The sequence below is a fragment of the Lepus europaeus genome, chromosome 19 (genome assembly GCF_033115175.1).
Source record: "Lepus europaeus isolate LE1 chromosome 19, mLepTim1.pri, whole genome shotgun sequence".
NCBI lineage: Eukaryota > Metazoa > Chordata > Mammalia > Lagomorpha > Leporidae > Lepus > Lepus europaeus.
This window is the reverse complement of record NC_084845.1, coordinates 56,058,074-56,070,765: the sequence shown is the minus strand read 5'-3', so window position 1 is coordinate 56,070,765 and position 12,692 is coordinate 56,058,074. Positions and strand designations below refer to the sequence as shown.

At 48.7% G+C, this 12,692-nt stretch overlaps 1 protein-coding gene across 1 annotated transcript in view; it reads right to left on the bottom strand.

The window, feature by feature from the left end:
- WWP2 (WW domain containing E3 ubiquitin protein ligase 2) overlaps positions 1-12,692 on the bottom strand; it is a 150,774-nt gene that overhangs the window by 85,007 nt on the left and 53,075 nt on the right. The window contains exon 5 of the mRNA XM_062176412.1: positions 2,198-2,335. Coding sequence (XP_062032396.1) covers positions 2,198-2,335 — 138 coding nt within the window. The remainder of the gene's footprint in view (positions 1-2,197; positions 2,336-12,692) is intronic.

Here is a 12,692-nt window from a genome sequence, read left to right as displayed (position 1 = left end):
ATATATATATCATCTCTAACCTCTCCCTCTCTCTCCCTCCCTCCATCCCTCCCTCTCTCTCTCTCTCTCTCTGGTTCTCACATAAATAAAATTTAATTTAAATTTTTTTTCTTTTTTTTTTTTTGACAGGTAGAGTGGACAGTAGAGGGAGACAGAGAGAAAGGTCTTCCTTTTTGCCATTGGTTCACCCTCCAATGCCGCCGCGGTAGGCACGCTGCTGCCGGCGCACCAAGCTGTTCCGATGGCAGGAGCCAGGTGCTTATCCTGGTCTCCCATGGGGTGCAGGACCCAAGGACTTGGGCCATCCTCCACTGCACTCCCTAGCCACAGCAAAGAGCTGGCCTAGAATAGGGGCAACCGGGACAGGATCGGTGCCCCAACCGGGACTAGAACCCGGTGTGCCGGCGCCGCAAGGCGGAGGAATAGCCTACTGAGCCGTGGCGCCGGCTCTAATTTTTTTTTTTTCTTAAACCAAATCAGACCATGAGAGTCTTTCTACTAAAATCAATTCAAGAGATCTCTACTTCTCAGGATGGGGTTCAAATCCTTACCAAGGTCTATAAGGCTGTGTGATCCCAGATTACACCTCTCAGGCCTCACCTCCTAGACCCTCCTTCTTGCTCCCCAGGATCCCTGGCCCTGGCCACCTCTGCTCCCACCACAGGCCCTTCCCCTCTCTTCCCCACTGCCCTCCTTGGCCTGTCTAAATTATCATATTCCAGGTCTCAGCTTCCCCCCAGAAACTTTCTCAGACCCCTAGTTTAAAGGAGATCCTCCCAAAGTATAGGAACCTCACACCACACCATACTCTTCATTTATAATTTTTGACACAGTGTCACTCTAATATTTACTCATTTGATGGCTAACTTCCCTGCCCCAGCCAAGATCATAAACTTCAAGGGCAGAGACCTTGTGGATTTTGCCCACTGCCCTCTGGCCTGCACTGGGCTAAAGCCTAGTACATACCCAGTGTTTGTTTATGTATGTCTATGTTTATGAGTGTATGATGCATGTACTACACACCCTGCTGAGTCTAGTGGAGGGATTCTTTTCATTTTTATGATGTATTTATTTGAAAACAGTTACAGAGAGAGAGGGAAAGACAGAAAGAGAGAGAAAGAGAAAGAGAGAGAGAGAATATGAGAGAGAATGAAAGAGAGAGAGATCTTCCATGTGTTGGTTTACTCCACAAATGGCCAAAATGGCTGGGGCTGGGCTATGTAGAAGCCAGAAGCTAGGAGCTTCATCCAGGTCTCCCATGTGGGTGGCAAGGGCCCAGGCTCTTGGGCCATCTTCCACTGCCCTCTTGGGTACATTAGCAAGGAGCTAGATGGGAATCAGAAGGGCCTGGATGCAAACCAGTGCCCAAGTGGGAAGCTGGTGTCGCAGGTTGTGGCTTAACCCCAGCGCATCACAACCTCAGTCCCAGAGATTCTTGTTAGCAGACAAGGTTCATCCACCACCCGGATTCCACCCTAATTGCCCTTGAATTAGAACTCAAATTCCATCATCCTGAAGCTACAGAAAGCCTGTTTGGGGCCTGGAAAGTGTAGCGGCTACCTCACATCTAACAAAACATTTAATGAGAAAAATTATGGAGAAACCCAACCCACTTCAGACCTCAGACTTCATGGAATCATTTCCTGCTAGACCCAGAAGTGACTAACTTCAGAGGAGATCAAAAGAAACAAACTGGCACACTCAGGGCAGAGAGGCCCTCCAGCTGCCCCACTTCTGTCTGTGTTTTGCTGGGGTGCATCTCCAGAAGGCCACATCATCCCGTCCCTGACCAACACTGCCTCCTAACAGCACCCTCGACCTGCCGGGGAGTCCAGCAGTCCTGGGAAGAAGGAAAGTGGGTCAAATGATAAATACACTCTGTTTTCCAAAGTCCACGTGGGCTGAAAAGATGGCTTTCTCTGCCCTCAAACCCAAGGATAACACGCTTACAAGGACACGACATTTATTTTGGTCCTTGATCAGAAAGCAGTCCTTGAAAAACCATGTTGTGATTCTGATCTGGGAGGCTGAGAATAGTCAGGACAAAATGTGGGCCAGGACCAGCGAAGCAGTATCCAAAGCAAGACACCTCATCAAGAACCAAGCTCTCAGCACCTCCAGCCCTTCCCCACCCTGCCCTGCCCCGCCCCGCCCCTCCCCATCCCAGCACAGCCCTGGGGAGCAGGGCGGCACTCACCGTCAGTCACGGCACTGCCATTAGGCACGCTTCCCAGATCAACAGTCGGCCCGTCCAGGAAAATTGTCAGCTCTCCACCCGACACAACGCTGCCTTTGTTCTCCGTCTGCAGGTTCAAGGTCAGCTGCGTGTTCTCCACTGTTGGGCACAAAAGGCAACATGCATGGACTCAAGTGAACGCACCCCAAATTCCAACTCTGTATGTGAGAAGCTCCTGTTTCACCCACTGTGGCTTCCCTGGCAACACTTCTCTCCAGTTTCCAACCTGTCTCACAGCACAGCAAAGCGAGCGGGAAGGAATCCTTCTAATGGAATGAGGTCAGCTACGGCACTGCCACCTTTCTGGTTTATGTGTTAGTTTATGCCTGCAGGACCACAAGGCAGACCAGGCACACTGCAGGTGTCTGGAGGGAGGAAGGAGTTCCAAGAACGTGACAAAAAGAAGAGAAGCAGTGTGGGAGACTCAGGGAGATGTCTCAGGAGCCATCTCTCGGTGAGGGGCGTGGGAAGCATCCCTTCCCGAACTGGGTGACAAAGTGTTCTTGACATTTTCAGCCTTGAAAATTTCATCACGTTGAAATGCAGAGAGAACTTTTAAAACAAGGCAAGTTCAACACAGGAAGTCCCTCTGCAGGCCCACAGGGAGGCCAGCAGCAGCCAGCTAAACCCTGAGGTGACGCGCAGCCCAGCTACCCAGGTCCCTAGGCCTCAGGGACACTGAGTGCTGTGGGCAGAAGAGGTGGGCAGAAAAACAACAGACAGCAGGCAGAGGCCTGAGCCCCAGAGAGCCGGCAGGGCCCCCACCACTGTGCTTGGCCATGCTCAACAGCTCCAGCGGAGTTTATCCACACTGAATCCAGCGCTGCAGCTCTGTGCAGTTCAGGCCAGTCAGGAGCTGCAGTGTCCAGTTCAGGCCAGTCAGTAATTATGGGGGAACCAGCAGGGGTGAGGCCTCCCACAGGGCATCAAGCGTCACCTCTCAAAGCCGGCCACAGAAGTGTTGCAATGGCCTACTGGGACCTCCCTCCCGACCCGGTCCACTGCTTAATTTGGTTTCATAGCTGTAACTGTATTATCATAAGCCATCTTGCTTGTTCTCTAGAACAAACCAAGTCATGTACAGGGGGTCCTCTGGAAGGTGCACTATCTTTTATTCTATTTTTCCATGAACTTTTTGAAGTACCCTGTTACAAATGTCTCCATTCTCACAAAGGCAAGTCTGAGCACTTTCTAGTGATAACCTACCCCATCTCAAGAGAACCTCTAGGCTACAGGCACAACTTTTTAAGAACCCAGCAGCAGCAGGCCTGCGTCGACGCACAGCTCTGCTATCACGCGTTGAAGCCCCCTGTCCTCCGTGTTTCCAAGCCCTCCCAAGCACGTTTGCCTTGCCTCGGTCTCTCTTCCCTCTTTTTTTTTTTTTTTTTTTTTTTTTGGACAAGCAGAGTGGATAGTGAAGAGAGACAGACAGAGAGAAAGGTCTTCCTTTATGCCGTTGGTTCATCCTCCAATGGCCGCTGCGGCCGGCTCATCATGCTGATCCGAAGCCAGGAGCCAGGTGCTTCTCCTGGTCTCCCATGTGGGAGCAGGGCCCAAGGACTTGGGCCATCCTCCACTGCCTTCCCGGGCCATAGGAGAGAGCTGGCCTGGAAGAGGGGCAACCGGGATAGAATCCGGCGCCCCAACCGGGACTAGAACCCGGTGTGCCGGCGCCGCAAGGCGGAGGATTAGCCTGTTAAGCCACGGCGCCGGCCTGGTCTCTCTTCCCTCTAACAGCGCTCTCCACCTCCCGTCAAGTATGCTGATCTTTTGGTTAGTTTCACTAAGGGGCCTGGTAACCTCTAGGCATTTCTATAAAATAACATTCGTACAACTACATTTGCATGGGCAGGCATTTGGTCTACTGGTTAAGATGGCCATGTCCCATACCAGAGTACCTGAGTTAGCATCCTGGCTTTGGCTCCTGGCTCCAGCTTCCTGCTAATGTACACCCTAGGAGGCAGCAGTACTGGCTCAAGGACGTGGGTCCCTGCCACCACATGGGAGACCCAGAACGAGTTCCAAGCTCCTTGTTTCTGCCTGGCCCATGGGTCTCAGCCACAGTGGGCATCTGGTGAGTAAAACAGTGGATGGGAGCTTCGTCATTCAACCTTTCTGAGCTTCTGCCTCTCTTTATGCATCTGTCTCTCTGGCTCTCAAATGGTTTTTAAAAAAGAACATCTGTATAAAAAAAAAATAAAAGAAAAGAACATTTGGAAACCGGTTCCTTCAAAAGCCAAGGAGTATGGGAAGGAGCTGAGGCCTTTCACTCTCAGCACCGCTTGCCAGCAGTGGGAGGAAGCTACCTTGGCATTCCCCGCCCCAGGTGAGCCTTCTATCATACAGCCTGGGGAAAGATTCCAAGCCAGGCTGTCCAGTTAAGCTGCTCCTGAACCCTGACCCACCAAAACGTGGAGATAATAAAAGTTTGTTACTATTATTCAGGGACTATCTCCCTCTCCAATTTGGCTGAGATCTAGAATACAGGACATGGCCAACACTGTGGCACAGTAGGTTAATCCTCCACCTGCGGCGCCAGCATCCCATTTGGGCACTGGTTCGAGTCCTGGCTGCTCCACTTTCCATCCAGCTCTCTGCTATGGCCTGGGAAAGCAGTGGAAGATGGCCCAAGTCCTTGGGCCCCTGCACCCATGTGGGAGACTGGGAAGAAGTGCCTGGCTACTGGCTTCAGATCAGCACAGCTCCAGCCGTTGCAGCCATCTGGAGAGTGAACTAACAGAAGGAAGACCTTTTTCTCTGTCTATCCCTCTCACTGTCTATAACTCTACCTCTCAAATAAAATAAATAAAATCTTAAAAAAAAAAATACAGCACAGAATTTAAGAAGGTGGATGCAGTCAGGGACTGTGGGTTCAAATCTTTATTTAAAAAAAAAAAAAAAAAGCGAAAGACACCGCTAGGGACACTGGTATCTAAGTACCCAGGTGGTCTGAATACCAGCTCTACTCCTGATTCCAGTTTCCTGCTAGTGTGCACCGTGGGAGGCAGCAGGTAATGCCTCAGGTAGCTGAGTCCCTGCCACCCACATGGGAGACCCAGAAGGAGTTCTAGGCTGCTAGCTCTAGCCTGGCCCAGCCCTGGCTGTTGCAGGCATTTGGGGAATGAACCAGCAGGTGAAGAGTTCTCTGTCTCTGTCCCTCTGCCTTTCAAATAAAATGAAAACAAATAAATAACAAATTTTTTCAACAGCACAAGACAACCTAACACCATGTGCTTCCTGACGGGAGGGGTGCAGTGTGAGGTGCACAACATCACCGTTAAAGTGCTCTTGCTAAAAACATTGAACTCAAATTCAATCAAGCACCTAAACCTACCACCCAGTCCACAGGAAGTGAGGGGCCAGAGAAACAGATGAGATGGCTTCACGAGGGAATATCACACACATCGACGTGTGGCATCTATGCGGCCACTTGAATCTTCAGAGAGAAACTGCCATGAAATAGATGGACTTTTAAAGGGTCCAGAGGGAGATTCTTTTAAATTTAAAGAACCATAACCACCAAATGCCATGCATGAATTCTGGTGAAACCTTGGCTTGAGAAAACATCCTGGGAAAACTGGAGAAATCTGGATATGGACTGGGTATTGGATGAGGTCTGAAGTTACTGTTAATGTTCTTAGGCTCAGTAACAATTGTATAGTTTTATATGAGAATGTTCTTATTCTTGGCAGAGGCAAGAGTACATTATGATGACATCTATACTTATTTTCAAGTGGTTTCATAGGAGAAGAAGCCAACTGTGCAGGAGTGAAGCGTCATGATATCGGCAATTTACCCTCAAATGTTGCAGGAAGGGAAATATGCGCACAGCCACCCACGGATTCATCCACAGACAGAGCAAAACACGGACGTGCGCAAACGTCAACAAGCATGGGATCTGTGGAAGGGCTTTTCAGTGTTCAGTGTAACGCTCTTTCAACTGCTCCATATGTTTGCAAATTTCCTAATAAAAAGTTGAGAAAAGTTTTTTTTAATTGGCAAAGCTATTTAAAATATTAAACCACCGAGAACAGAACACCCCATTATTCTCTTTTTTAAAAAAAGAAGTCTGAGCTGGGGACTGTACAATGCATAATGGGACTCAAGGAACCATTAGCTAATTGAGTGACAGAGTGTACGGGGAGGCTGAAAGGCCTGAGTGTGGCTGGAAAACACATACTGGAATCCTAGCTATAAATAGCACCTTAGCCACCTCACCTCTGGGGCCCTCTGGTTCCACTACAGACTTGCTGACGACACTACAAAGGCCCTTTCTCTTCGTGCATGCCTTCCTATGGCCTTCTGAGGCATTGCTCAAAAAAGTAAGAAATGCACGAGAAAGTGGCTGAGATAGAGCAATTTCCCTAACTAGAATCAGACTGAGCACGGAGGCTCACCCCTACTGCCATCTCGGCAAGCCCTGCATGCAGATGCTGGATTCAGGCTATCAGGTGTGTGCACGGAGCAGCCAGTATTCTAATCACGAAGTGACAGGAGCAAGACAGACAAAAACCTGGGCTCCTGGGATGTTAACATTCTAGTTTCAAGAAATAGACCACATGCAGTTACCTTTAAAAGAAGCCAACTGCAGCCGGCGCCGCAGCTCACTAGGCTAATCCTCTGCCTGCAGCGCCGGTCCACTGGATGGAAGACTTTTCTCTCTCTCTCTCTGCCTCTCCTCACTTTGTGTAACTCTGACTTTCAAATAAATAAATAAATCTTAAAAAAAAAAAAAAGAGCCTCTAGGGGAAGTGACAATTCAGCAAAGACTTAATAAAGGAGGATATGGCAAGCAGCATAGGGATCTGGAGGAAGAATATTCTACACAAAGAGAAAAGCAAGTGGCAAGGTGAAGGTGGGAACATGCAAGCCTGTAAGGAATGGCAGGTGGCAGGAAGCAGGAGATGAGAGCAGGAGGTAACCAGAGCGAGGCCCTGGAGCCCTTGCAGGGTCTTTGGCATGGACTGTGAATGACGGGCGCCATGAGCAGGTTCTGAGCAAGGAAGTAACAGGATTCCCACTGCAGCACGGTCGCTGGGGCTGCGGGAGGAACAGGGCTGAAGCAGGTAAGACCAACAAGGAGATCAGCACAGTAGTTCAGGCCACAGCAGATGGTGGCTTGGGCCCAGACAACAGCAGTGAGTTCCAGGAACACAGTGTCTGAGAAATTCCACCCTGGCCTCCCCCTGGCATGTGCCAGGTAGGAAGGACTCACCACTCCCCACCAAGCACAGGCCTCAAAGGCCCCCAGCTGTGGGCAAATCAGAGGCAGGGGCTACAAGAAGTGCCAACTGAGAGAGCACGGTTGAGGAAGTCAGATTCAACTAGAACCAAATGGAACATATATAATGAAAATATTCTGCTGGCAAGAGACTGCAGCTCCACCAAGGAAGCCAAAGGTCTGATCTCATGCTAACTTCAGCCATCAGCAAATGTGTTTCTTCAGTTACAGGACTGTGCCCTTCTGCTCTGTTCCAAGCACCAGCTGGCTACCAATACCTTATGCTGCTACTTTACAAAGGTCAACAGACAGCAATAGGCTGCATCATAGGGTCTGGAGGGTAAGAATCCAGGAAGTCCCAAGGATGGGGCCAGAGAACTCTTGAAACGCCAGCTTACCAAGACAGAGACAGCAGAAACCAGGTGTCTCCAAAAGCAACAAAGGAACACGGATTAGATCAAGACTATCCACGAGTTTATAGGAAACATGGAGGGCCACAGTGAATCATACTCTAGGGATACAAACAGCAAAACCCCTAGTGTGGGAATCCAGGCAGAACAAACTGTCCAGCTTCTTCAACAACAAACAAAGGGGTCAAAAGAGGAAGGAGTCGGGGCCAGCGCTGTAGCACAGCAGATAGAGCCACCACCTGAGTGCTGGCATCCCATATGGGTGCCGGTTCACCTCCAATCCAGCTGCTTCACTTCCAATCCAGCTCTCTGCTATGGCCTGGGAAAGCAGTAGAAGATGGCTCAAGACCTTGGCTCCCCCCACCCTGGAGGGGCCGGCACCATGGCTCACTTGGTTAATCCTCCGCTTGCGGTGCCGGCATCCCATATGGGTGCCGGTTCTAGTCCCGGCTGCTCCTCTTCCAGTCCAGCTCTTTGCTGTGGCCCGGGGAAGGCAGTGGAGGATGGCCCATGTCCTTGGGCCTTGCATCCGCATGGGAGACCAGGAAGAAACACCTGGCTCCTGGCTTTGGATTGGTGCAGTTCCAACAGTAGCAGTCATTTGGGGAGTGAACCAACGGAAGGAAGACCTTTCTCTCTCTCTCTCTCTCTCACTGTCTATAACTCTACCTGTCAAATAAATTTTTAAAAAATTAAAAAAAAAAAAAAAAGACCTTGGGCCCCTGCACCCGCATGGGAGACCCAGAAGAAGCTCCTGCTCCTGGCTTCAGATAAGCGCAGCTCCAGCCATTGCAGCCATTTGGAAAGTGAACCAGCAGATGGAAGACCTCTTTCTCTGTCTCTTACTCTCTCTGTCTGTAACTCTGCCTGTCAAATAAATAAACAAACTTTAAAAAGGGGAGGGGAGGGGATTAATGAACATATTGATTTTGCCTGGATCCCAACTCAAACAATTTTTTTTTTCAAAAAAAAACTTTTGTAAAACAACAGGGGAAATATAAATCAGAAGACAGCTTATGAGAATAAAAAATACTGAGTTTCTGGGTGTAAAACCGGCATCATGGATGGGGCTGGCATTGCGGTGCAGTGGGTTAAGTTACCACTTGGGACACTTATATCCCTTATCTTCTTTTTTTTTTTTAATATTTTATTTATTTATTTGAGAGTAGAGTTACAGACAGTGAGAGGGAGAGACAGAGAAAGAGGTCTTCTATCCACTGGTTCACTCCCCCAGATGACTGCAACAGCCAGAGCTGTGCTGATCCGAAGCCAGGAGCCAGGAGCTTCTTCCAGGTCTCCCACATGGGTGTAGGGGCCCAAGTGCTTGGGTCATCTTCTACTGCTTTCCCAGGCCATAGCAGAGAGCTGGATCGGAAGAGGAGCAGCCGGGACTAGAACTGGCACCCATATGGGATGCCAGTGCCACAGGCAGAGGATTAACCTACTGCACCACAGCACCAGACCCATCCCTTATCTTCTGATTAGCTTCCTGCTAATGCACCTAGGAAGGTGGCAGATGATGGCTCAAGTACTTGAATTCCTGCCACCCACGTGGGATACCTACAAAGAGTTCATGCTCCCGGCACTGGCCCAGCCCAAATTCAGCCATTTGGGGAGCAAATGACACATGGCAGATCTCTCCATCCCTCTCTGTGAGTCTCTCCCTTTCTCTACCTTTCAAATAAATAAATAAATCTTTTTTAAAAAATAGGCATCATGGTTACAGTTTTTAAGAGTCTTTACCATTTAGAGATACATACTGGAATACCTGTACATGAAATACGTCTGGGATTTACATACAATTAACCCAGTAGAGTGGGATGGGAAGGTGGATGGGACAGCAGTGGCCATTCAGAGGCAGCTGCAGAGCACACGGGGGTTGCTGGCTGCTCTCTTTGCATTTGTCTGCTCTTCTAATTTTCTTTAATAGTTTCTTTCTTCCTCAATCCAGCATACATAACGCACAGACACTGACTGTAAGCCAACTAAAAAAAAACGACAAGAATTCGATATTATGTATGCGAGGACACTTCAAAAGGCCCACAGAAAATGAAATTACAAGGAGAGTTTATTTTAGTGCAAAAAAAAATTCTTGAAATCCATGCGTAGTTTTTCCACAATGTGTTTTCCATAATTATTTTTTGAAAGATAGAGAGAGACAGACAGAAAAACAGACAGAAAGAATCCCAGTCCACTGGTTATTTCCCAAATATTCACAATGGCCAGGGTTCATGCCTGGAGCTGGGAACTCAATCCAGGTTGCTCACATGGATGGCAAGAACCCAGGATCACTGCTGCCCCTCCAGGTCTACACACACTGGCAGGAAAGTGGAGTCAGGAGCTGAAATCAGGGACGGGACCCGGTTACCCCAGTGTGCAATGCAGGTATCTTACCTGGCATCTTAACTGCTAGGCTGAATGACCACCCGTGTAGGAACTCTTTAAAGACCACTTGTGTACACAGATTTCAAAATTTATATACCAAAATAAATTCACCATTTAATTTCATTTCCCATAAACCTTTTTGAAGCACCCTTGTATAGTCCACTGAAATACAAAAAGGTAGAAAATACACCAATCAAGCTGTTAGGGGACTAGTTCCTATTCTATTTTTCCTCACTTCAAAGCCTCACATTTGCAAGTGGCTTCAGATTAATAATTTCCAAATGAGAAGAGCTGGGGATGTGCAACCAAGATGAGTAATATTTTTCTAAGAGTTATCTTTTCCATTTCTTGGACTTTTTAATATGTTGTTTTCATAGAGTACTAGTAAGTATAAATAGGGCATGGGAGTTGCCTTTGTTATTCCAACAAAAGAAAAAAACTACACACACCATAACTGCAAAACCACACTACTATAATGCAGTCCCACTAGGAAATCCAGAACTCCTGCCTGGCTGGTTTCACACTAGTGTATGGAAGAACTTTCTAGTTTAGGACCTTTTATCATTTATTGCTCCTCCTCACTCCTATACCACCTAAACACACGTCTACTGACACACTTACATCTTTTCAAAGGAAAAAAAGCTTTTCTGTTTTCTGTTTCATCCTAATACAGAACTCAAATATCAGAATGAACCTGCAAATCTGAAGAAAAAAGGAACAAGACGCAAAGGCAGGATACTGTTAGGGGAGAATGAGGAAGGTGTGACTGATTCAGCCTTAACAGGCTGCTCAGGGGAACAAGCCGCCTCCTTCCTGCCTCCCTCTGCCTTCAATCCCACAGGCCCATCAAAAGGAAGTGAAAATAAGCAGGGCATTCATTAACAGGTTAGTGTTCATTCTACACATAACTGTGAAACACTGGTGCCCAGAGGAACGGAACCGGAGGAAATTCTAGGAGGGCAGAGAGTATAAATGGTCTCCTTTGGGCTGGAGTCAACCCAGCTCTAAAGAGAGTCGCCTTTCACATCCCCCTTTGCAGTCAAAGAAGCCAGAGGATTCCAGGATTTACTGCTGTGACGTCGCACGGCTTCCAACCTCAGCCAGAGCCTAACAAGAGCAAGCCTCTTCTCCTAAGCTGAAACAGGGTTGGAAACACTGGAATTCTTGTTGAAGGACCAAGGTGGACTCGGCTTCAACCCACCTCCCCCTCGGCCCCCAACACTCCCGCCGTGGAGGGTCTTCCCAGAACACAGAGTGTAAGGAAAAGTCGACTGCTACCAGGAGCCCACCCTGCACACCCTAGAGTTCTAGTCTACTGGGGCCGCACCGGCTCTTCCAGAGAAAACTGCTCCACTGTACACAGCCAGTGTGCTAACTCACTTCTCCCTCTTTTTTGTTCATTGACTCAAGAAACGTTTACTGGGTACCACTATCTGCCAGACACTACTCAAGGCTGGCTTATGATGGAGAATGGAAACGGACACGGGCCCTGCTTTGGGAACCTCGCGATTCAGCGGGAGAGACAGAAGGAACCAAATAACCTCACAAGTGTAAGAAAAGGTTTCACCCAAGAGATAAATGATCCCGTGAGCAGCTGGAGACTAGTCTGTCAGGGTACTGGGGGCTTCTCAAGGACCTGACAACCCCACCGCGCTCTGCAGTGTCAAGCAGACAGCTGGCAGGCTGTGGGTGAAGCGCAGCAAGGAGGAAGAGCACTCCAGGCAGAGGAAGTGCCACGGGCACAGTGAGCTGGATGAACCCAAGAACCCGAACAGAGGGGAATGGGACTGGGATGGCGCACAATCCAAACAGGAAAAAGCTGAGGGGTGGCTCATGGGCTGAGGTTTTCCCAACCTGAGAGCAACAGCAAAGTTTGGAAGGGTTTTTAATCAAAGTGTGGTAAGATAAGTCTGTGTTTTCAAAAACCATCCAGTCTTCAGGGTGGAAAACAAGGGAAGCAAAGGCAAAAGCCAAAAGAATCTGGAAATGGATCAGAAAAGGGGACAGACAGGAGCTGGCACTGTGGCACAGCAGGTTAGCCCTCCATCTGCAACGTCAGCATCCCATAAGGCACAGCTGCTCCACTTCCAATCCAGCTCCCTGCTATTGCACTTGCGAAGGCACCAGAGGATGGGCCCAAGTGCTTAGGCCCCTGCACCCATGTGGAAGACTCAGAAGAGGCTCCTGGCTCCTGGCTCCAGTCTAGCCTAGTTCCAGCTGTTGTGGCCACAGGGAGTGAACCAGAAAATGGTAGATTTGTGTATCCGCCTCTCTCTCTGTAAATCTACTTTTCAAATAAATAAAATAAATCTTTAGAAAAAAGAAAAGGAGGTGGACAAGAGTCTTTAGTGACTGCAGGGTCTCTAATTTAACTGCATAGGTGGAAGATCTCATACACTGACACACAGAATCCCAGAAAAACAATGAGCCTGGGGAAGAA